The sequence below is a fragment of the Manis javanica genome, chromosome 5, assembly GCF_040802235.1.
Source record: "Manis javanica isolate MJ-LG chromosome 5, MJ_LKY, whole genome shotgun sequence".
Taxonomy (NCBI): domain Eukaryota; kingdom Metazoa; phylum Chordata; class Mammalia; order Pholidota; family Manidae; genus Manis; species Manis javanica.
The window spans coordinates 12,178,113-12,202,843 of NC_133160.1; the positions used below are offsets into that span (position 1 = coordinate 12,178,113).

The 24,731-nt window shown below is 46.2% G+C and overlaps 1 protein-coding gene across 24 annotated transcripts in view; it reads left to right on the top strand.

Annotated features, from left to right (window-relative positions):
- The window catches only part of ZMYND8 (zinc finger MYND-type containing 8), a 103,234-nt gene that overhangs the window by 3,279 nt on the left and 75,224 nt on the right, over positions 1-24,731 (top strand). For 14 of the 24 annotated variants that reach the window (XM_073236512.1, XM_073236496.1, XM_073236503.1 and 11 more), the window contains one exon: positions 6,404-6,474. In XM_073236512.1, coding sequence (XP_073092613.1) covers positions 6,404-6,474 — 71 coding nt within the window. Of the gene's footprint in view, positions 1-598; positions 1,232-1,310; positions 1,478-1,715; positions 1,903-2,446; positions 2,648-3,212; positions 3,237-6,403; positions 6,475-22,467; positions 22,579-23,391; positions 23,630-24,121; positions 24,145-24,731 lie in introns of those variants that run through there. The other 10 variants (XM_073236495.1, XM_073236507.1, XM_073236499.1 and 7 more) reach the window with 9 other exon arrangements.

Consider the following 24,731-nt stretch of genomic DNA (forward strand, 5'->3'; position numbering starts at 1 on the left):
CAACTGGTTTGTTGCCTTCAACGTTTGCATAATGGTGTGTTTGTTAGGCTGGTAGGAAACCTTAAGGGCAAGCAAGGCATTTGTCCTCTGAACAGCTTGCATTAAAATGGCTCCCACAGGTTTGCAAAGCCAAGGTCTGTTTTCAAACGTCTGGCCCCAGCAAGTTCCCAGCCCTGGACCAAGGTAGCTACTTTCTTCTCTGGTACTGTGACCACCACTAATCATGAGTCTGTAAAAAGTTAATTTGCTTTCAAAGAAGCATTATTTTCCAGTTTCACTAAAGGGGTAAAAAATAAATCTCTGCATTGCAGCAGGACTAAGCAGAGACAGCAGTACCGGCCCACAGAGCAGCCCAATGGGGTTCTTCTCTCCAGCTTTTGAACCAATAGACTTGGAGGAAAGGTTACAGATTGACAATTGCAGTGGCTGGAGTGAGAATGGGCCTTCTGGAAATTTCTACCATCTTTGTTTCTTTTAGGAAAAGCAGATCTGCCAAGCTGAAGAGGCTCCTGCATTCCATTCCTAGGGCGTCTTCCCCCTCCCCCCTGGCTTTTTTGCTTAAAGGTAGAAAGGTCTCTCTGCCACATTTATAAATTGCAGAGGGAGGAACAGAATGTGGGGCTGTTTTCCTTTTTCCTTCTGCCTCCTCAGTCCCCAAAGAGGATGCACAGCTGCACGGAGCAAACAGACACACTGAAGCTTTTGATTCCTCTCTCTCTCTCTCTCTCTCTCTTTTTTTTCCCTTCCCTTCAGGACCCTCCAGGATGGATTCACTTTCTGCTTTGGGAAATTAAGTGGCATTCACATGGGGGAGGGGGAGTAGCTGCCTTTATTAGCTCCAGAAAATGGTCAGTGTTCTGTCTGTAACTAGAAATTAATTATATATAATCACTCAGTAAACTTTCTACAGAGTTTTTCTAATTGCCGCATATGAACTAGCCTGTTGGAGCAGAGTCCAGTTACTTTTATAATTAACAGCTCAAAAGATTTGAGTCAGAAAGAACGAAACAATGAGGCATCTTGGATTATAAATTAGGGATGAAAACAATAGCTTTTTTTTTTCTTCTCCTTTCTTTCTTGTAACCCCTTTTTCTTTAAACAAAACATTCCCCCCCTTTTCCTGAGAGAGCAGTGGGGAAACTGCTTCAGGTCTTAAATAGGAGAGAGGGGGAAATGAGTCACTCGGTAAAAAGGCAGGGTGACAGTAACCCAGAAAACCCTGAAGGCAAAGGTAGGTTTTTTAAAAGTCCAACCACTTCAAATGTGTGATCTCTTTGTTTCTTTTGCCTTCTTTCCCCTTTTCTCTCCTGTGGCAGAGGCAGCAACCATTTGTCAGCTGAGAAGCCCTAGATCTGGCTTTGCCTCTGGTTGACCCTGAAAAGAAAGATACATGCGAAAGTGCCTTCCCCACCCGCAGCAGAGATTAGTAAGGGAATATGTTGAGAAGCCCTCTCCTTGCTCCTAAATGCAGAAACAAGTAAGGATTCACCCTTGGCTTCAGGTTGCTAAGGCTATGGCTGCCCTTCCCCCTCCACCCCACTCTCCTTCCAGATAAACAAGCAAGCGGGAGCCATTTCAGCACGCAGCTAGCTAGCTCTGCTGCCAGGCTCTCCCTCCTCATCAAGATTACCTACCTACCAGCCGGCGAGGAGCCAGCCACCCTTCCTGGCTCTGGCACAGCCTTGGGCACCATGCCCTCCTTTCTCCCCTGGAGCTAAAAAGCAGTCACCTTGCAGCTCCCCCATTCACAGCACCACAACAGTTCTGAGGCCAATTCTCAGACCTGTAACAGTAAATTACATGAGCCACCATGTGGCTATTAGTTCGGCCTCTGAAAGCGGGTTTTGCAAAACCCATTGTTAATTTTCAGGGCCCTGTTGGGGGTGGACAAAAATCTAATTTGTGAGTATCCCGTGCATTGGCTAAGGGACTGTTTTACTGTTGTTTCTCCTTTGCTGACTGGGATTGTCTTTCCTTGATGTGAACTGCCTTAGGACTGGCTGGGTATGTGGTGGCCGTTTGCAGGCATACAAACAGCCTTTTTATTTTACCTTGGCCTCAGACTGGGGTGCAGCCCTCTAGCTTGGCTTTCCAAATGCCTGCTCTCCTTGAAGTACTTTCATTTTACCTAGCTCGTTTTTGGTATGGATGCAAAGCTGGTTTCTAATACACCAAGAAGGGGGAATGGGCTGCCCTCTTCCTCAGCCAGCTCCTTTTAACATTTTCTTTGCACAGACACCTGTCTGTCTGTAGTCTATGCCACAGGGTTGCGTGATTCCTACCCTTTCACCCACCTAATCTGAGGGCAAGGGGGCCTCATCTCAGAGCTTCATGTTGAAGGCTCAGGATCTAAAAAGGAAGGGTTTTCCTTAGGAACCTGTGACTTCACAAACTCCCCCTGTCATTGCAGATTTTTTTTTTAAGCTTCTAAACGTTAGGTTGTCCGTGTCCTTTGCTTGAGCATTTCCTAGTTCTCATACTTAGGAAGGTGGCTTTGAAACTAGCAGGGCTGCTTAAACAAGAGCTACAGCTATTGAACAAACTGCTACCATTTTAGCTTCAATACAGGAATGAGGCAGTGTTGCCAGACGCCATTTTAAGAATCCTGCATAAATAGCTTAGCTACCGATGACTCTGCCTGTTTTAGGTGAGTGCTTATATAAAGCTGCTCTGCTAACCATTCCCTCCCCCCCAATTTTTAAGAAAAATTTAATTGCAGATATAGGGAAGCATGTTTTTTTTTTTGTTTTGATGTTCACTATTTTGTGATCTAGAAGAGGAAGATGTTGTGTCTTGGGGATTAAGTATTTCTTACAGCCTGGACCAGTTTGGTATTTTGAATGAAAGTAAAAAAACTCTGAAGGAAAAGTGCTTTCGAATGATGCATGAATCTTGAATTGCTGTGCGATGATCCTCTGTAGAACCAGAGTCTTGTGCATGCTGGTTATATATGCTGGATGGGTTAGATATTCTTGGTTAAAAGTCAAATAGTAGGAGCACTTGGGGAAAGGAAATAGCTGGGCATTGTGTATCTAGGCATTTTTCTCTCAAAACTAGATGTTTTCTCTTTTCTCCTCCTCTCTCTTTTGGAAGTGTTGAGGAGATGGCATTCCTGGGAATTACGGACCAGCCTTGGATCCTCAGAATTAATAATCAGAAGGCTTAAAACATCCTGGAGGTGCTGCAGTTCATCTGTAACTTTTAATTGCTCTTTTTCAGTGCATGCAGGTTAAGAAGTAAGCATAGGTTTTCTTGTTCAGGCATTGGGGGGGAGAAATCTTTTATTCTTTCTGGGAAGGGATGGGATGGTCTTGGTTGTATTTGCAGGCGCTGTTTTTTCTTCTTTAATTGCCTGAAATGTATCAGCGTGTGAAATCCAGAGGCAAGTGAGGTAGGGTAAATGTGAGTGCAAGAGGTGGTGATGGGAACATACAATGTATACAACTAGTTGATGGTATATTTTCCTGTTGGGGTGAGAGGCTGTTGTTTTTTGTTTTCAGCTAATTTTACCCTTTTCCTTTAGCTGTCCCCCAGCCTCCTCAGTAGACCTAAAAAAAAAAAAAAAGGTAATGTCATTTTGAAACAAGGGCTTGTTGTTCCATTGTTTTTGATTTAAATAATCGGCTGGAAGCTAGCAGATAGGGAAGGAAAGATGCTGTATATTTTCTAAGACTTTAATGTGTTAATGACAAGAGTTCAAAGTCTTTTCCAGATGCAGCAGCCTTTTCTTTGTAACAATTATGGTTATTTACTTGTTTTTTTTCCTCCAAATGACTGAACAGTTCTTTATCTAAATTGACCATGATCCATAGGGCATTCAGATTGTACAAGTCTTTTCTTACCACTACTTTTGATGTAGCATTCATAGTTTTCTCCCTAATAACATACCTGTACTTAACACTAAACAAACAACAACAACAAAAACCAGCCGAGATCAGTGGTGTAGAAAAGAGGAAGTCCCTTTAGATGTGGCTATTCAAAATGACTAATTCTGCATTCTGGTCTTGTAAATGAAATTTTTCCCCCTTTTAATGCATAGCCACTGCAATTTCCTTTAGTCAAATACAAGTTGTGTGTGTGTATGTATGCATGTGCATGAATGGATTCCCTTTGAAATGATGGCTTGCTGATCTCTGAAAAAGATGGTTTTCTGAAATTGTGCTTGAAATCCTTGGTGGTGCTATTGCTAAAGTTAGGTGATTATGGTGCCCACTTGTAATACTTGGAAAGATAAAACAGCTTAACTTTTTTTCCCCTTCCTTTCTGCTCCAGAATTGATTATCTTAAACTCAGCAGCAAATAGCCACCACATAACTAGTTTGCATTTTCTTAGCCTCTCAGCAGCATCCCTGCCTGAAGTATTCAGCTCCTCTGGGCTGTTACAAGCCAAATAATTGTTCTCTGGAATGCAGCCCTCCTCCGTGATCAATACACCTTTGAATGTTTTCATTGCTGCAGAATCCTTCAAGTGGGTTTTTGGGGCTCTGATACGCATAATTGTTCCTTTCACCACCGTATGTTTTGGTTGGATCACAAATGAGTTTTTTTCTCCATCACATCTCAAAATACAGGATCGGTTTCAAGAACTTCAGAATTTCACATACTTTATGCTAGAGAGGGAAACGATTCTAGTTGTAGGAAGGATCAAGGTTGCTGTTTGTACTTATAAAGTTGACCATCTCTGAGGACCGCATGAGGCTTTTTGTTAAAATTTATTATTTCCCATCACTCTAAGTAAGTAACCATTTGCAGCAGTCATTTGGACAACCTGTGTGTGTTGTAGGCAGTTGTGTTTTTGAGTTGAGAATGTTTGCCTCAAGTTTGAGAAAAAAGTACTGGTGCTAAAACCACCTTCCACAAATCACCATTGTATTATTGTGTGCTCAGGATGTGCTTAGATTGAAGAGGCTGCTTTCTTCTGATGAAAACCGTTTGTGACAACCTGTCTGTTGTTTGTTCGGTGATTTGTGTCACCAGCTTTCTCGACAGATGTAGTGTAAATGGAACTGTTAATGGGGTTCAGTATCGGAGAGCTAAATGTGTTAATATCCTGATTTTAAACCAAACTACCTTTCTTTTTGCTGGGACTAGTTAAGTTTGAGGCATCCAAGTTCTGATTTAATTCTGAGCTATAATTGCTTCCTTTGATCCCGTTCCCATCCTGAATCCTCTTCCCCTAGCAAACATGGAATTCTCCTAAACACACATCTCCATCTGACCCTGACATTCCAGGCCTTTTTTGACTCATCTTTTATCTTGTCACAGTCCCAGATCACGGAACACAGAAGAGACATTCTCATCCATCCGCTCTTGCCCAGCCTCCCTCCTGCCCGGGCTTTCATTCTATCCAATGGAAAATTCCAGCCATATCAATTGGTGATGCACCCATTTCTTTTTATTGAACCACAATCTGATGGAATTGCATCTAGAGTAATTGCTCAGATTTTACCACTTCATTGTCAGTTAGAATGTTTGGAAAGTTCTGGAACCTCAAACATTTTGCACCTACAAAAATAGAACTTCAACTGGCTTGGCTTGGGAGGTGTGTGTGGGGAAAATATGAAATGGCCTGCACTTACTCGATGGGAGTTTTAGCAGAGAGAGGGAGGATTCTCGGGGACCTTCCCAGCAAAGGGGGCCTTGCTGTCCCCGCTTGTCTCTCCATCCCCCAACTCTGTCTGTCTTTTAAATAATCCTTCCTCATTCCATTTTTGTGGTGGGGGATAATCAGTCACAGTTCAAAAGAGTGCTGAACGCTTTCTCTAAGCAGTGCCTGCTGTACAGAGGAAATGTCCAGGGGGTGGGAAGTATGGAGACCCCAATCCTAATTCCTGGAATGAATGCTGGTGCTCAAGATGTGAATGGTTTGAGACCAGGCCTTTTGCTTTTAGCCTGGGCATATTTTTCTACTTTGTAATTCAACCTAAATATGTTTCCATGTCCTTGCCTCATGGGGAAATTGTAAGATTTAGTGGAGAGGTCTGAGAAATGACTCTTTGCCTTGCAGAATTCAGAGATCAGAATTGTGGGTACCCAGTGATCCACCTCCAACCTGAATTGGGTGTTAACAATGAGAAACTTGTTTACTTAATGGCTGGGTTCTCATTGGCCCACAGGGGCAGATTGTAACTGTGTGTCTAAAATGCTTTTTTCATCCCCCAATAATAGCATGACAACTGGAATAGTAATTTGACTTAAAAAAAGAACAACCTAGTGTTTTAAAAAACTCCTTTAGGAGTCTTAACACTTTGAAATCAAGTGTGGGTTTCTCTCCTCCCACCCCTGCATAAGGATGGAGAATTGTCTTAAATGTGGGTTTGTTGTTAGAACTTCTAAATAGCTGCCCCCATGGGGCAAGTTCTCCCAGACTACCTAAACTTGAACATAATATGCTCTGTTTCAGCTTGGCTGAAGAGGAAATAAAAACAGAACAGGAGGTGGTAGAGGGCATGGATATCTCTACTCGCTCCAAAGGTGAGTAAAAATCTTTTATTATCTATTCCAGAGCAGAGGAGGAAATTGGAATTTCTTTGGAGTTGCTGCAGTGCAGCGAAGTGTGGCTCTGTGAGCTGAGGTTGCCACACTCCTCTCGTTGTGAGATGTGGAACCTGTGATGGATGAGTCTAATTTATGGAGAAATCTCCCTTTGATTTTCTTTCCCTTTTGTGTTTGTGTAGATGTACTGACCTGTTGGGGATTTTCTCCACAGTATTTATATGAGTATCATGACTGAGGGCTGAAGGCAGCTGGCTACCTCTCTGCCGGGTAACTTTCAGTAATCAAAATTTAAAGAAAGCATGTTCTAGAAGCAACCAGAGTCTCCAGCCACTGCTGGATTTCTGATTTTAGTAAGAGGCCTCTTTGGAATGATTTATAGAAGTGATATGAAGTTGGCCCACCTCATTAGAAAATGGTGTCTTGGTTGGAGATCAAAAGGAAATGTAGGGCTTTCTGGAATGCTGGGGACAGCATTTGCATTTAGGACAAAAGTTAGCAAATCAGAGCAAACGTGGTTTATATTTGTATTCAGAATCATGTATTAGACTCCTCAAAACCTTGGAATTGTGGGATCAGTACCTTTTGTTGGGTCTCAGATTTTATGAGGCTTCCCAGAGGAAGCAATTACTCATTTTTGCCTTCAGGGTGCTTTTCAAAATGAGCTACTGGGGCATTTTTCATACCTTTGGTTGATGAAAATGCTTCTCTCCATACATAATGTTTGTACCTATGTGGTGGTATTTCTTCCACAAGTCACCGAGTGCCACTCCGAGCCCACGGCCCGTGCCGGGGTCATGGGGGAGGTGGGAAGAAGGGCCAGGAAGGGTTACTCCGACTCCACCAGGAAGAGTCCCATCTGGTAAGAGGGCTTCACACAAATTGGCTCCCTAAAGGTGTGGGAAGCAGTGAAGCTTTTTGAGGCTTTTATATGATAACGTGTCATTTTGGGCAAAGATGCAGGGCAGACAGTGAGGGTGACCTGGGAAATGGGAGCTGGCACAGATGGGGTCCAGCATGGTTCAGAGGAGGGCGAGGCACCTTGGGTGGGAAGGCCAGGCCACCTGGGTGAGTGGTTTGTGCCTGGGGTGGCAGTGAGAGGCTGTTGGGGCCCCTCATCATAGCGCCTGGAGCCCTCGTGGGGCCATCAGCACGTGGAATGCTAAGGAGAGCCACACGGAGATTTGAGCACGGGAAGAACCGTCCCTAAGAGGTGTTCTGAGACACCTGCTGATGAGGGAGTGTGTCCTAGCCTACTTGTGCTCAGAACTAAGTATAGAGAGAATGCCCAAAGAATGGGAGACAGGTCTTTGTCCTGACTGTCACTCACCTGAAAGCTTTGTCTCTGTCCCTCTGATGCTTATCTATAAGGCAATTGTTGGATTAGAGTCTTAAGATTCTCTTGTAAAATATGACACACCCTGACAGTATTTGTGAAGGCTGTGCTTACACCAGGAGCCTTTTCTTAGTGAATTTCTTTGATCCCCTTTTGGAGGTGTTCCCACTTTACAGATGAGGAAACTTGAGACTCCAAAGGGTACTGTCTCACAGGTGGTAAGTGTAGAATCGGATCAGATGGGGGCTTTGTCTCTAAGGAGCCGCTTCCTTCCTGCGCCTGGAGTGCCCAGTAGCTTCCTTGGGGAGACTCTTCCAAAAGGACTGAACTCAGGGAGTCACACGGAGCGGGAGGCCTGCTTTGCTCAGCACCCCCAACTCCTGTGCAAGGCTGCCTACTTCACGCGACCCACCGGATGCTCCCAGCTCTTTACCAGGTGGCATCTCCCTCTGAATGCCACCTGACGTGGGGCCACTCTGGGGTGACTGGCGTTCCTCTTTTTCATCTGTCCTACTCCAGTCCTCTCCCTTGAGCAGTGCGGTCTTGAAAAATGTAGATCAGATCTGGCTTATCTGTCTCCCTCCACTCAGGACCTTCTAGTGTCCTGAGGCTCAAGTCTGAAGTCACTGTGACCTACCCACCTGAGCTGACCCTTGCTTCACTCACCTTTGTTCACCTGTGACATTGTAGTCACCTAGCCACAGCTCTCCCTGACTCCGCCTGCCTCTGCCGCCGCCTCCTCCTCCTCCTCCTTCCCCTCTTAGGGCCCCATGTGTCCTGTGCCCTTTGCTGGGGACATGCTGTCCCGGGCCCTGCTGCCTGTTTCTCATCTCTCGGATTAATCTCAGACGTCATCTCAGCGAGGCCTTTGGTGGCCACCCAGTCCATAGGAGCCATTCCATCATTTTCTGTTACATTTTTAAAAATAAACTTCCAATTTTAGAGCAGTTTTGATTTCCAGGTAAGTTGTGAAGGTCGTGCAGTGTTCCCCTATCTCCCCTTTCCACTGCCCTGCCCCTCCCCACAGTTTTCCCCGCTATTATTAACATCCCAGACTGTGGTACGTTTGTCCCAGATAAGGAACCGATACTGGTATGTTCGGACCTCATCACATGTAGTTGTTATCATGTCTCCTTTGAATCCCCGTGGCTGTTACAGTTTCTCAGACTTCCCTTGTTTTTGATGACCTTGGTAGTTGTGAGGAGCACCAATACTGGTCAGGTATTTTGTAGGAAGTCCCTCAACTGGGGTTCATCCGTTGTTTTTCTCATGATTGGACGGGTGGAGGGTAGATGGAGATGATGGGTTTTGGGAGGAAGAGCAGAGAGCGAAGTGCCCTATCCATCACATCAGAACGAGGATACATATTATCAAGGTGCTTTATCACTGGTAACGGGGAGGGGACTGTCATTCCCTGGCAGGCAGTGTCTGTCCGGCGTCTCCCCTCCCGCACTGTCCTCTTTGGAAGGAAGTCTCAGTCCCCCTTCTTGAGACCAGAGCGTCTACATAAATTGTTTCGAATTCTTTTGGTGGGAGATTTGTCTCTTTTCCTTCCCGTATTTATTTATCTAATCATTTATATCAGCATGGACCCAGTTATTTGAAACTTTGAATTATAGTCTAATACTACTTATTTATTTTATTGCTCAAATTGTAGCTTTGGCCACCGGGGGCTCTTTCAGTTGTCTCCTGTGTCCCTGACATCATTGTGGAGTTGGTTGATGGACTGATTAATTGAACACTTTCTTATTTTCTGCCACGATAAGATGCTCTAGGCTCGTCTTGTATATTTTCTGCCTCAGCCCTAGAATTAGTGATTTCCCCAAGGAGTCCTGGTTCCTTTTATTGGCGAATGGCATTAGAAACCAAATCTGATGCACAGTGTGCTCATTGCTGCTGAGATGCTTCTAGGTCTTTTTGGCTGAAGAGCAAGGAAACTATACATGTATATTCCAACCACATGTATACAAATATGTGTACACATTGCTGTCTGTGTCTATATTAGACTAAACATGCATTCATGCATTTGTTGGCAGTTATGATCCAGTACCACATGGATCATTGCACCCTTCTGCCCTCACTTATCTGTAAACTCCATGGTGAGAAAGCTGGCTCCTCCCATCTGCCATTTGTTTACTATTTTCTGGTACATTTTAAATCTTCACTTCAGTGTATATAGCCTGATGAACTTTAATACATGACTTGTGGGACCACAATCCAGATCAAGAAAATTGAATGTTTGAGGCATTCCAGAAGGTTCCTTTATGCTCACTCCAGATTTTCTTCATAACCTTGTACTTGTTATTTGTTTGTTGGTGGTCTCCTCTGCCAGAATGCAGGCTCCTTCTCTCTCCAGGCCCTAGACCCCGTGCTTAACTCCTCCCTTCCATTCAGGAAGCAGGACGGCGTAGAGGTTTGAAAACACTAGGCTTCTGGAGCCAGATTCCCCGAGTTTGCATTCTGGCTTGCTCCCCACCTTGTGGGTTATTCTTTGTGGCTGAGTTTCCCCTTAAACATGGGATAAGGATAGAGGATTATGATGAAGATAGAATTTGCTCACACAGACAGAGTGTGTAGAACTGGAGCACGGTGAGTGTTCAGAAATGTGAACCATGAGTAGAACTGACGTGAAGAGGATGAGCTTGTATTGATAAACCTGTCAGATGGAAGCTCTACCCATACTTCTGCTACTTCTAGGACCTCTAAGAAGAGGACAGGGAGATGGATACGGAAACCATGGCCAGATCTTGAGAAACTGTGTAGGACAACCTGACAGGCAGGCTTGGGCCCTGCTTCCCGCCCTCTTGGCCTCTTTGACCTCTACGACATGTGCAGAAAGCCTCTCAGCAGCTGTTTGCATTGATTTTCCCAGAGCATTGGAGTGCCTGCTGTGGTGGGGAATCTGCCAGCAGAAGGGGTCACCTGGTTTTGAGGGAGACCTTTCTCTCCCCAGGGCCTGCCTCGGGTGGCTTTCTTTGTGTGTATCTGAGCTCTTCTTCCAGGGTCAGGTGGCCAGGTGACTTGCCTGCTTCTGTGTCTTGGGGTCCTTTCTGAGAGAGCTGCTCAGGTTGGGAGTGCTGGCAAAGGCCTGGAGCTGTGATACTGGGCTGCTGAGGCTCTGGGAGCTGAAGTCTGCATGATCCAAAGGCATGTTTGCAGAGGCTGACAGGGATGAAGGCTCATTTCGCCCTTCAGTCCTACTCATCTCAAGTGTGAGGATCTGTACTCAGCAAACATGTATTTATTCCTCCAGCCTGCTTTTCTTGTGGTTTGGGAAATTCAGTGCTTCAGTCCCAAGATGGCACCATTCCAGTCAGGGTTCTTTGGTTGTGAGCCACAGAAGCTAGTTCTGGTTAATTGGAGTAGGAAGGGGATGAGCTGGAAGGTGGTCAGTTGGTTGATGGGGTCAATGGGGGGGCTGGAAGTTCGTGGCTGCTTGGAGAGCAGAGCTAGTGCACAGCCTACTCAAGATCAACAGGGCAAAGTCTCCAGGGAGAGTCCCTCACCTGTGTCGTGTGTCTGCCCTTTGCCCAGGGGAAGGGCTGGTGTCTGGACACCTGGACCCACCAACCTTGCTCTTATCAGGGAAGAGAGAAGTCCTTAAAAGATGAAGTGACCACTCAGGCATTTGGGAAACTGGGAAGCTTTCATACTTGCAGGCAGAGAACAGGTCCTATTTGTACTATATACTTGGGAAACTTAGAAACTCTGACAATAATTGGATCAGAATTCTTTAATCCTATTCCTCCATCTAGTCCATGTGACCCTTCAGGTTCTCTAACTAAATTTCAATTTATATGTCCCCTTCCCTGACACGTGCTTACTTATTCACTGAGTAATTCCCAAGCCAGTCATTGCCATTACACCAGCTTTGGCATTTATCGGGGCGTTTTAGTTCTCTGGAGGCAAAGCTTTTGGGCTTTCAAGATGTCAGGTTGACATTTGTATTTGAGGGTAATGATCTGCTGAAAGATGCTCAAACATAAATCGGAAGTACCGTTGTGTTTGCCTAATATTTTCTGAGTACTTATTAGGTGCCAGGTATTATATGCAAATTACTTTATTTGTTTCTCATAATAATACAGTGATGTAGGTGTGTCATTACTCCCATTTTACAGTCAAGGACACTGAGGTTCAGAGGGATTAATGAAGTGACAAAGTGGAGAACTGGGGTCAGGTTTTATCTTTGATTTTAAATCTCTGCACTTAGCCATAATCACCACCCTAAGGGTTCCAAGTCAGTTGTCTGCAGGGCCAGCAGATAGGCCAGGTGTGCTGAGGCCTTTGGTGAACGGAGAGTGCCTGCACCAAAAGGGGAGGCTGCCTCCCATCTGATTGCCAGCTAGCAGGAGTTTGGGTTAGGCGGTGTTGCCAACTGGGATTTTTTCCCTTACAAAAACTCCTGGTTTTGAAATGTGAGCTGTGCAGACCTGTTTTCTCAAAGACTTTGCACGAACCCAGCAAAACACATCTCCAGGTCAGAAGTGGGCGAGCGTTGTCAGTTTGTGTTCTCTGCATGAGACGGGTCACAGCTCAGTTCCATGGAGGATCGTGGCTATACTATGCATGAGTCAGAACAAACCCCTCCAAGGCCAGGAACTTGAAGTCTGAAAAATGATGTACTCTGAGTTCACGTCTCCGTACAAAGGCTCCCCTGTTTGGGCTGTTCTCGTCTTGATTCTGCCATGTGTGCATTTTGCAGTAATGATTGTGGTGTGCGGATGCCAGGCTGCCAAAGCTGAAACCATTTTTAAAAATGTCTGTGTAATGTCACCCGCACAAGGGAACGAGCCACTTGGAAACCATGCACAGATGCAGCGGAAGCCCAAGATATTAAAATCTTGAACAGTATCATTCTTGCTGAGAATTGCCTGGGTAGGAAATGCTTTCTGAGACAGGATGCTGGAGAATATACAATTACAGCAATTTGCTAACCAGCCCCAGACCTTAATTAGTACAGGATCCTCATTCTCACTGTTGTATGTAAATTAAGACTGTTTCACAAAGGGATTGTTTATGAGGATGGCTTTGAGAGAGAGACCTTCTGTCATATTTTTCAAGGAAACTCTTTAAGAAAATATAGCCATAAACACTCTTAAATCACAGAGTGATGCAGAAATACTGAGAAATTTTCTTTAAAAAAAAAATGAGCATCAGTATTTTTAACTCCATTTTGGCTCTTCTGCAGACTAAGAAGTGCCATCCGTGTACTGTGCAATGGAAAGAATTTATTGGCAAGTTAGATAGCTACCAGATTGTTCCTCTCCCAACAAGGTTTAAAATGTCCCGGAACTCAGAGGATGTCGGGTAACGACTTTCTAAAGGAGAAACTTTCTACCTTCTCTTGGCCATTGTAGCATCCACTGTACATCTGTTCACGGAATCCTGTCGGCACCATCCACGCAATTTAGCTTTGTAGTTCCCTTTGGGAAAACCTGTTTGCCCCTTTTTTTGAAGCCTGACTTGCGTTATATGTCTATCATTCTAGAAAACTGTGATCTAAAATGGACCATCCTCAACCTTAGTTTTAAAAAGAACTATTTTTCCTCTAAATGTTTGTAGAATTAACATACTAGGTCAGAGGCCTCTTCGAGATCCTGGCACTTTTTTTGCCTGAAAGTTTCAAACAGGAGTAAAGTGCATTGTTCTCTATCGGTGGTGGATCCCTTACAGTTGACTTGAAGGGAGCAGGGCTGGAAAGCGCACACCTCATTGTGGGATGAGTGTGATGCTGTTATAAGGCCATCAAGACAGCCCTCCACCCCTACCCTGTGTTGTCATGTCCTTGCCCCACTTTCTTGGGAACCTTGAGATCCAGCATTTCACAGACCCTTTTAAAAACAAAACAAAACAGCTTTACTGAGATGTAATTCACATAATTGCACAATTCTCCATTTTGAAGTATACACTTCAGTGGTTTTTAGTATGTTCCCAGAATTGTGCAGCCATCACCGTGATCAATTTTAGAACATATTCATCATCCCAGTAAGAAACCCCATCCATACCTGTCAATAATCACTCCCCATTGTCCCCTTACCCTAACCCCAGATAACCACTGATCTACTTTCTGTCTCTGTGGATTTGCTTATTTTGGACGTTTCATGTAGTATGTGACCTGTAGTGTCTGACTTCTTTCCCTTAGAATGATGTTTTCAAGGCCCATCCACGTTGTAGCATGTGTCAGTATTTCATTCCTTTTTATGGCTGAATAGTGCTCTATTGTGGATATTCATGTTGTGTGTATCCATCTGTGGATAGACATTTGAGTTGTTTGCACTTTTTTGGCTCTTCCAAATATTGCTGATGTGAACATGGGTGTATGAATTTTTATGTGAATGTATGTTTTCACTTCTCAGGGTGTAGACGGAGTGGAACTCTGGGGTTGTCCTAGCGTAACTCGAACCTTTTGATGAATTCATGGACTTCTGAATAACACCCAAGTCTGTCCCACAGCTACCCTCTTGACCCCTGCGTCTTTCCTACTAGCCACTCTTCCCATTTCTGGCCTTGTCTTCAAAGCCACACTTCTTCGGAAACGTGTCTGTGCTCATGTCTTGGTCTCCTCACCCCCTGCTTTGTCGTGCTAGCGCCACTGCAGCCTCCGCCCAGCCTCTCCGTGTGAACTGCTCTCCCCGAGCTTCCTGCAGACTCCATGCTGCTCTTTCTGGTGGAGGTTTGCCGTGCGCACCTCGCTCCACCAACAGGCATTGGATGTTAATGATCATTCTTTTCCTGGAAACCATCTCTTCCTTTGGATTTTTTGCCACTGCGGTCTTGGTTTCCCACCTCGTTCCCTGGCGCCTTCTCTTCTCTCCAGCCACTAAATGTTGGAGTCCCTGGAAGCTTTGCTCTCTCATTTCTCCCAGCATGTTCTTTCCCTGGTTGATCTCACCCACATCTGTAGCTTTATGACTCACATTTTTGACTTCCAACCTAGATATTTCCTGAGTCATGATGCAGAAGGCCAGCGGCCTACCTGTTGTTCATGGGTGTCTCAAACCTCAGGTGTCCAAAATCAGTTTCACAGCTCAACCTTCTCTCCTGCTGCCCCTGCCCCCTAACAGCACCTGCTTCTCCTCCAGGATGAACAAGGCAGTACTGTGCTAGCTGGCTAGGCCAGGGGTATGGGCCTTTATTCTTGATGTTTCTGCCCTTTGCCTTTTCATACCATTTTCTTGGTATTATGTCCCGATATCACTGTGCTTCAGATTATCACTCTTGAACTGCTCTAGTCTAGCTAGTCTCACCGTCTGTCTGCCCCACCCTCCCTTTCCAGATGAAAGGACTATCTCTCCTGGCTGTCACTTCCCACTTGAAACTCTTAAGTGCTTTCTCCTTGGTTTTAGGATGAAGGTCCAAACCCTAAAATCCTCACGTGCTGGCCCCTGCCTACCTTTCAGCCACCCCGATCTTGCAGGCCCTAGAAGAGCCATCTCTGGCCTGTGGGCCTCGGCTAATACCTGGGAGATCCTCCCTTCTCTTTATTGTAACTCTCCACCCCCCTTGGGCCTGAGGCTCCCAGTGAGGGTCAGGCCTGCCTTTGGTTTTTGGGTCCTTTTTCACCTGGTGCCCATTTAGCTACCATGGTGCCTGTTCTATTGGTGCGCAATAAATATTTATTTCAAATGAGTGAATGACTTGACTTTTTTTTTATCAGATAGATGGAACTTTCATATTGGAGAATGAAGTGAAAGCATCCTTTCAGCCAGAAAGGATGGCTTTGTTTCCAGAATAATCTGTGCCTGGAAATAATTACCCAAGCTCAGATGTCTGCTTTCTCTAAAACGACTGGTGGCCTGTCTCTTTCTCTCCCACCAGGGACAAAGTGCTCCTTGAAATGGCCCCCTTCCTTCTGATTCTTTCTTTCCTGATGTATTAATACCACTTCTAGCAGGCCCTTTTCAAAGCCTAAGTCCGATTGTCCTGTTCTCCTGCTTTATGTTTCCATTGGCTCCTGAAGACCAGTCTTGAGCAGAAACTCAGGGCCCTGCTGCCTGACCTTTCCAGGCTCTCAACATGGTCCCTGCAGGACGTGTCCCTCCCGTCCAGCCTGCCAGGCCTGCGTGTTGGTCTTGTGATAATGCCAGTTCCCTCTGCTCCTCACTGAGCCACACCTTTGCAGATCCTTCCAGACCGCTGTCCTTGAGGACCACTTTCTGCACGTCTCTGGGGACTCAGGCCTCCCTCTTTCTGAGCCTTCATTTACATCGACAGTGGAGTCTTAGCTTCCAAAGGCAAAATCACCCTGGAAAGTCCCTTAAATTGTCCTCAAATGTACATAATCAGCTCTGATCAGATATTCTTATGCATACTAAAAGTTTGAGACTTTCCAAGCTAGGCTAATGGTTAGTCCATATGCCCATTTCTGGGCATCAAATCATCATGCCTTCTACCCCATGAGGCAACTGCCCGATTCCTCGAATAGGAATGGGTGGGGGATTCTCAGGTGTCCTGGGTCTGCTCTTTTCTGAAAAATTCTGCAAGGAGGGAACACAGCTATCTTGCCATCTTCCCAGCTCGGCATTTCGAACCCAAGCCCCACTGAACTGCCTTTCTGCCATTGGTATCTTGGTGCACTGGCTGCGGGGAAAAAAGCACAGGATATGCTGGTCCCCCTCTCTCCAGCCTCACAAAATGTTCTGTCGTATAATTCATTTACCTGTGTGTCTTCCCCTAGACTGATAGGGGACTAAGTCTCTCTCACCTTTAACCAACACAGAGATAGTGATTTATAGGTAGCTGCTTGGTAAGTGTTTTTGAGTGAAGAATCTCTTTCAAGAAATATAAATTGTCAAAAAGAAAGACACAGGCCCACCGTAGGGTCACTTCTGCTGGGTTAAGTCACCACGCCAGGGCTTATAATACCTCACCTAATTGCAGTTTCAACCTCCTCCAGAAATGTCGTCAGTCAGGAATTTTCTGGTCAGCATTGATAAGGTAATGTCACAGGTACCCTCTCCATCCCCAAAATGAGGTCATCCACCTAATGAGACCCACTGTCCCCAAATGAAGGTGGTTCCACCTTTTTTCTTTTAAGGCAGGACAGGGAAGTCATAAAAACCTCTCCCTTTCTGTAGCCCTTTGGAGCATCTCTGCTTGGCTAGTGGGTGGTGCTTCCCGGCTCATGAATCGCTTAATAAAGCCAGTTAGAGCTTCACATTTACTTTGTTGAATTTAACAAAATAATTAACGTTAAGGGAAGAAAATGGTTTATTGGATTTCCCTTTCAAATGATAAAATCAGTGCATCTTCTTGCTCTTGCTACAAGCTAAAGTGTGCAAAGAAACACCTAAAAACCCTTTCTGGGCAGGTCACCAGGGTTAACAGTTGGTATGTTCTCATTTGTACGTTTCCCTTCTCTTATAAAAATATAAACAAACTTACACTGTAGGGGAGGAAGTTTTCCCTTCCTGCCTTCTAGGTTCTTTGGCTGGTCTAATAATTAAATTGACACAAGACAGATCAGCAAGAATAACAAACAAGTTTAATAACACGAATACCTCCTGTATCCACGGGAGAGACCCTGGAAAAGTGGGTAATCCCCCCAGTGACCAAAGCCAGCACCTTAAATAGCAGCATCTTCAACAACAAAAGATGATGGGAGTAGTCCGGCCGTTATAGGGTTAAGTTACGGGGTCTCAGTCGTAGAGACCAGGAAAAGCACAGTTAACAAGGGTGAGGTTGTTAATGCAGATTTGTTGCTTTCTTCTCCATTGATAAGAGATTTTAGAGATTTAGAGTCAGCTGCCTTTTCCTGGTACAAAGAGGGACAACCGTACAAATGGAGATTCCTCTTACACATGTAAATATGTCTTGCAAAAGGCTAACTCTTATTTGGTTTTCTGAGCTTCTGTGTTTGCAGTTTTAAAAACTAGCCAAAATAATCCTTATGCCAGATACGTATTTTTGGGGTGGCATATTCTGTTCCCCTACCATACCGTGATGGGGTTGAACTGTCTAGAATGGGGCATTCCTAGCAAAGCATTCCTTATCTCATCTATTTACCTTCTTGCCCTTCTTGGCTTTCCTCTGCTTTTAAGGAATTTTCAAGGTTAGATTTAATTACATTGACAGTTGAGAAGAATGGAGACCTTGGCGTTGGGGGAATTTTGCATTCCATCCTTCGGAGAGGAAGCCTGGAGGACTGTTCCACGTGGAAACGGGGACTGTGTGGATGGATCTTCTGATTTTTTTTTCTTTAAGAGAAGCTAATAATCTGGATTTCTAAACGGAGATTTTTCGGAATTTGGAAATATTGACAACTAACTTAAAATTTGAAAAGTACCACCTAGTTGTGGGCTGCAGTCCTTCAGTGGGTCGCTTCTGGCCCAGGGCGTTGCTGTAGGTTCCCCTCGACTGTCTTCCTGGGGATCGCTTCCCCTCTAGATCACTGGGTCATCCCATCAGCTGTCACTAGGGCCCTCTTCCTAATAAGGCTGACCTGGATTTGTCCTCTTTCAGAACCAACCTCAGTAACTCCCTATCCCCAGCAGCAGTTTGGGGACTGTCTTTCAAACCGGGTTGCTGTTTCTTGGTTTGGGCCCAGATATGCTAGAAGTTGGTGAGAGTTTCTTGACAAATACGTATCTTTAAAATCTAGACTCATCTCCAGCCTGGAGAAACGCTGGCAATCTGAGAGGCCCAAGACTAGGAAGATGGAGACAGGAAAGAGCAGATTTAATTTCTCTTGACTCATGCCCACTGAGTGGGATGGAGGGAAAATGCACTTGGAAAATAATTGTTCTACTTTCCCTTTTTGAGGCTGAGCCCATATTGAGGCCTTCACATAGATGGGCCCTTGTATCACAGCGCAGGGACAGAATTGAATCTGGGTGCAGGTTAAAGGAGGTGTTTAAAAGAGATCCTCAGACTTAACGAGTCTGATAAGAAAAAGGGCAGAAAATAAGGACTAAAAAATTTGGTTAAGTAGTCACCACAGTGGGGGGGGCGTGTCTCCCAGTGGGGCGTGTGTTTTCCCTGGAGAAAGTCATTCCTCTTTTTTAAGGCTGAATGGTTCTGAAACAGTAGCTGTTTCCCAGAAGAATGGAGAGAGCTAGGAAATAGGTGGCTGGAGAAAACCTCATGAATTTCCCCTCTTTGGCTTTTCAGTAATAGGTTTTAGCTGCATGGCCCCATCACATTCAGGATATAAAACCATACTTAATCTCCTACTTTTGGGGAAATGGGCTCTTTAGGCAAGAAGCAAGAATGGCTGAGTACCTGTTGAAAAGAATTTTCTTGCCCTAGTTTCTCTCAGGCCCTCAAATGGCCAAGCTCCCTTTGGGTAATCTTCCCTGTTCACGTCACAACCCTCCTGCCTTCTTGGTTTGCTGGGAGAAATTCTTAGACTGGGGAAGAAAAACTGGAGTTTCCTGTGAATCAGGTCTGGCACACCTCAAAGCTTTTCTGTTGCTCATTTAGCTGATCAGATGTACGTTTTGGGAGCATTTCAGTCAGGCTGTGTGCTAGGTTTTAGGCTACAGCAAAGAAGGACAGATAAACTGAGACTGAGCTCACATTCTGGGGGAGACACAATAAACAAGTGGACCTGCGAAAGAAGAAAATAGTTTCTGGTAATTTCAGGTAGAGATGACTGCCATGAAGGGGGACAAAAAGCCCTACAACACTAATGGATGATGCACTAAGGGGGCAGGAGGCTGGGGTGGTCAGGGAAGGCTTCTCTGGGGAGGTGACATTTGAGCCAAAAGATGAAGTTGTTGAGCCATGGGAAGATTAGTCATAGAACTTTCTAGATGGAAGGGTCAGCAAGTGCAAACGAGATTGGCTTGTTTGAGGCCATTGTGTTAGGGTTGAGGGAATGGAGAAAAGGTGAGCGGGCCCAGATCCTTGGTGGCATTGTAGGACTTGATAAGATGTTGGGTGTCTACAGTAAGCCCGTTGGCAGGTTCTAAGCAGGGGACTGCTTGTTTTAAGTGTAAAGGAGGCTGATCAAGGTGGCAACTCATCATGAGCCACATACCATGTGGGCGTTTCTCCCCTTACCTGCAAGGCTTGGCATTCTTGATGCATGTCGCGAATGCCTAGGATTCTGAGGCCAGCCCTTTCCTGGGCTTCGTGAACTTCATTTGAAGAGGGAGGAGCATGTATTTGGAGGCATCTTACGGACAAGTTCAATCTGGACTGGTGGCGTTGGGACCGGGGGCCACCTGGAGTGGCCTGCTTTGATCTGGGAGGAAATCCTGAGCCCTAAAGGGATTTTGAACCGGGTTCGCTTGAACCTCTGCCAGCCTAAGAGCCCTCACTGTGAAAATTTGTGTTTTTGTCATTGAACCTTTTTCAGACACAGGCTGAGAAGAGCTAGTCTGGTGTAAATCAAGGTGAAGATACAAAAGGATTTGGGCAGAGGAGACTTCCGGGTTAATGTCTTCCCCCCTGCCTTGGCTTCTCCTCTCCCCACATTGGAATAATAATAATAGCAACTGGTGGTGCTTTGACCGGTCAGACACTTGTCATGCATTCTCATCTAATCCTAACAAGGCTTTTAGGAAGAGACGAACAGTTACAGCTGAATCGACTGAGACAGAGAGGCTAATTAACTTGCTGAAGGACACACAGCTAGTAGGCAGCGCTTGCAATCAGACTTGGTGGTATGGCTCTAGAGCGCACGCGCAGCGAACAACAGTGCTGTACTGACTCGGGCCCAGGCCAAACATGCCCTTAGTGATAGAGATTTACAGGGCGGCACCCACAACTTTCCTAAGGGGCAGTTAGGGGCTTTGGAGTGGGGCCCAGTCTGCTTCGTTGACCTGCGTGCCTTTGTGCGCATAAACGACTTTGTTTATCTGAGGCTCACCTATGAAATGGGTGCACCCCCACTATCCCTATCTCACAGAATTCTTGGGAGGATTCACAAAGTAGCTTCTCAGGAAACAGTAACTGTGAGTCACATGGGCTCAGTTTGAGAAGGAAAGACACATATTTTCCTGGCTGCATCCTCCTCCCTAATATGTCTTCGCACACTATTGGTATTTCTCCTGCTCTGCTTTTTGTCTCTCTGCTGTAATCAGTTTCCTATTCCGCGTTCATTCTATGCTCTCTAGCTGCTTCATCCTGGGCCTGTTTTTCTCAGGGTCTCAGCTTCATCATTACTAAAATGGAGATACTCAGTACCTACCTCCTTGTAGAAGTGTGGAGAGGAATAAATAAATTGTTGTTTGTATTTAGAACAGTGCCTCGCAGATAAGTGGTCAACAGAAGGCAGCTATTATTCCTATTAGTCTTTGCTGGCTGGCTTCCCCCGGGGCAGGGACCTTCCCCTGATAGTTTCTGTGGTAGCCGAGAAAGTCAGTAGTTCCTTGGTGACTCTTTGCTGACTGACTGGTTTTCTTCTCTTTGAAATTTGCAGCCAGAGCTGCCAGGTGAAACATCGGGCATCATTTTCTTTTTTACTGGGGACAGATGCCTCTGTGGGTGGTGTATTTACACAAAGTTAGACCTGACTGGCCGCTTATTGGACATTTCTTTACACCAGGATTTCTCAACCTCAGCACTGCTGACATTTTGGGCCTCCCTGTTCTCTGTCGTAGGCCATCCTCACCTTGTAGGGTGGGCAGCAGCATCCCCTGGCCTTCACCCTCGAGATGCTAGTAGCACCCCCTCTTTGCCTAGCTGTGATGACCAAAAATGTCCCCAGACATCGCCAGATATCTCTGGGGGGACCTTGGCTGAGACCTACTTTATATTGTTCTGAACAAGTGAGCCTCTTTAATGTTGGTGCTGGAGGCATGTTCTGAGCTCACCTTTGTGGCAGGTGCAGGGGTGCAGTGGTGCGGCCCCTGGCTGGAGCAGTACCCAGAATGTAGTGGGAGTTCCATACATAGCGTTGTTACCGTCCATTTTCTCCATAGTCATTAAAAAGATCTCAGTTAAATACATGAATGTGATGAGAAAGTGGAGAGGAGTTGTGCATTTGTGCATTTACTCATTTCCTGGGTGTTCCTTCAGGCTTTGCAAACCCAGAGCCCCCATAGCCCATGTATCTTTCACCCAGGTCTATTTCTGGCCTTTTTTCACTTAGATTTTCTTCCATGCCTGTATGTGAAAATGTGGCTCTTTTCTTTATTCCACCTCATGACGTGCACCATGATCTTTTGCATCTCACCCCCCTGCTGATGGCCTTGGGAAGTTGCTTGCCGTCTCTGGCTTCCACAGGCCTACTGCAGTGGCTCTCTGCTAGTCCAACCTTCTGTGCACTTCTGAGCCGTGGGCCACAGGACACATGCTTAGAATCCCCCCACTGATATTGGAGTGAAGTTAAGCATCCTTTTGGCCAGGATAATTCAGCTGACACTCTGGGTCTGAGATCTTTGCTTCCCCAAAGGAAAATGAGAAGGCTGGACCCTTCCTCCCTGGTGTCTTAGAGAATTTTGTCTCCATTAAGGTGACTTCTAGAGAGGCCAAACCCCCGGCCTGGGGCATATGGGGGGTGTTGCCTGATTACCAGTGGTGCCCCTTCCTTCATCTACCTCCTCCTTGAAGCCTCTTCATTTCCTTTTTCTTCTCCTAGCCCACTTCTTTGCTCCAGCTGCTGCTGGCCGAGTCCCCTTTTTGTTTCGGAAATGGCTCTCTGATGCTGCAATTCTCCATTCCAGTTTCAAAGCCACCCACCAGAACCTGACTGGGCCGGGTACGGGTGGGACCCACCACACAGAGCCCCTGAAGCCTGGGTCAATAATGCAAACGGATTTCAGCTCCCCCTGCGAACCCTCTCCTCAGCCTGCTATGAGGTAAAGGCCAAAGGCAACCAGTTACTCTATACTTTGTGGTGATTAGGTGGAGTTTTAAGGCCTCAAATATGCACAGAAGTCAGACGCAGACTTCTGGGCTTGGACCTGCTGAGGGGGTGGGTGAGGTGCTGTGGTTTCTTACGGGGAATTGGGCCCTTACTCTCCTCCCCGTGAAATTTGAAAGAGCTTGGCATTCTTGAACCAGGAAATTCCTGTTGAGATGTTGTCGTTTTTTCCAGAAGGCCCCATCCCAGCTGAGGGGGAGAAAGGGCTGTGTGGCTCCAATTGCCTCTAGTTGTTGAGGGCTAAATAGTGGATTCATTTGTAAATGAGCCTCTTTTCCTGAGATTGAAGTGATTTCTGTCCTGCCTGCAGAGTGTGGAAGTCCAGCTTTTACATATGAATGTGCCAGCTAATGACCACTTGAGTTTTCACCCCTTGTGTGCGGGAGGGAGGGAGAGACACAGAGACAGAGACAGACTGACAGATGGACAGACACTGACGGTGAGTGTATGGTGGGAAGATGGCTCTCTTGTTTCTAGGAGGCACATTAGAACTAAAGATAATTTGAAACAATTACTAAAAACCTTAAAAACACCTACAAAGTGCAAAACGCCAGAACCCCCCTCTGAGGATCCCACTCCAGCCGGCAGAACAACTGCAGTTTGCTGCGTCTGTTCACACCCGGTGAAATAAATGGCTCTTGGGTGCTGTGCGCTGGAGTCTTAAAGCTTAGCCGAACTGCTGTCTGTCGACGGTGATAAATTAAATTAGAGCCGATAGCCCCGGGACACGAAGGCACGTCTCTGCCTCCGACTGCCTGAGTTCTGGGAGGTGAGGGTGTCCTTGCCCCGCTGGATGGCCTAGTGTGTACGAGACCGGGGCTGACCTGCTAAGTGGTGACTCTTAGCCTGTCCTCTTTGCTTCTTCCTCCTCCCTCTGGGAGAGGCCGCTGAGGATCCGGAAGCAGGAATGTCTGCCGTGTGTGAGCCTCTGTTCTCTTTAAAAGAGAGGCTGGGCCCTCTGAGCAGCAGAGCTTTCTCAATGGCAGGTAAGCAACCCCTTCCCAGGATGACCTGCCCCTCACTTGGTTTGCCTCTGAGGCTCCTGGTGACATTTTCCCCAAGTTGCAAATGACCCTCTCCTTCCACTGCCTCATTTCCATTCCAGTTCTGCTTTTCCTGGCCTGGATGAGGAGTTCACATTGACACGCCAGAGACCTTTTAGAAGCCGGGCCTAAGCTAGTGCAGCCTCCGTGGGGGAGACCGTGGCAGGCCCCAGGAGGCAGGGCCCGCGGCCTCGTCTTCAGGATCCTCCGGGTCGAGGGGCCGTTCAGTGTGTGAGCAGATGATTCGCTCGGGCGTGCTCCTCGTGGCTTGGGCGCTGTGCTGTAAGGAACATTTTGCCCTCTCCCCAGCCCCCATCCTTTGCTCCTGATTTCTCATTTCTGCTTTGGGCTTGGAGGAAATTCCAGGCTTTTGTTTCATTATGATGTGATTACTGGCTGGAGAGGGGCCTAAATCCTGGCGAAGGAGGCGTATTTGGGTACCTGCTCTGTGTTTTTGGGTAAGGCTTTGAAATGATTAACTGCACTCTGCTTTGCTGTTTTCTGGAGAGCAGCGTGTGGTCATGTTTGAAGTAGGCAGTGGAGAGGCTGGAATTACCCCGAGGGCTGCCTGTGATTGCTTTGGGAGCCCCGGGCCAGCACAGGCCTCTGTTTCTGACCCTGACTTCGCAGTTACTGGAGGAAACCTGGACTTAGCACAGTGTGATTGCAATGGAGAAATCCTGTCCTGGGCCGAGTTCGGTCTCCACTTTATAAAGGCTGGCGTTCCTGTCACTTTGAACTTGTGGCATTGACTTAACATGCTCCTCTGGGAAAGCAAGCTCTGTTTTTGGAGCAGAGCAGAGTGGTAGTTGAAGGCCAGGAGGAAAAAGAGGAGGAGTGATTTGGTTTAAAGAAATAGCTACCGTTAGTTGAATGCTTACTCTCTGCCAGGCATTATACAAAGAACTTCAGATGACTTAACTTGTGCGGACCTTCGGTAGGTTGCTATGAGCTCCATCTTGGGGGCACAGAGAGAGGTTAAGTAGCTTCCTTAAGGCCACATTGCTGGAAGCAACAGAACTAGGTACCATGCCTGTATCTGTGA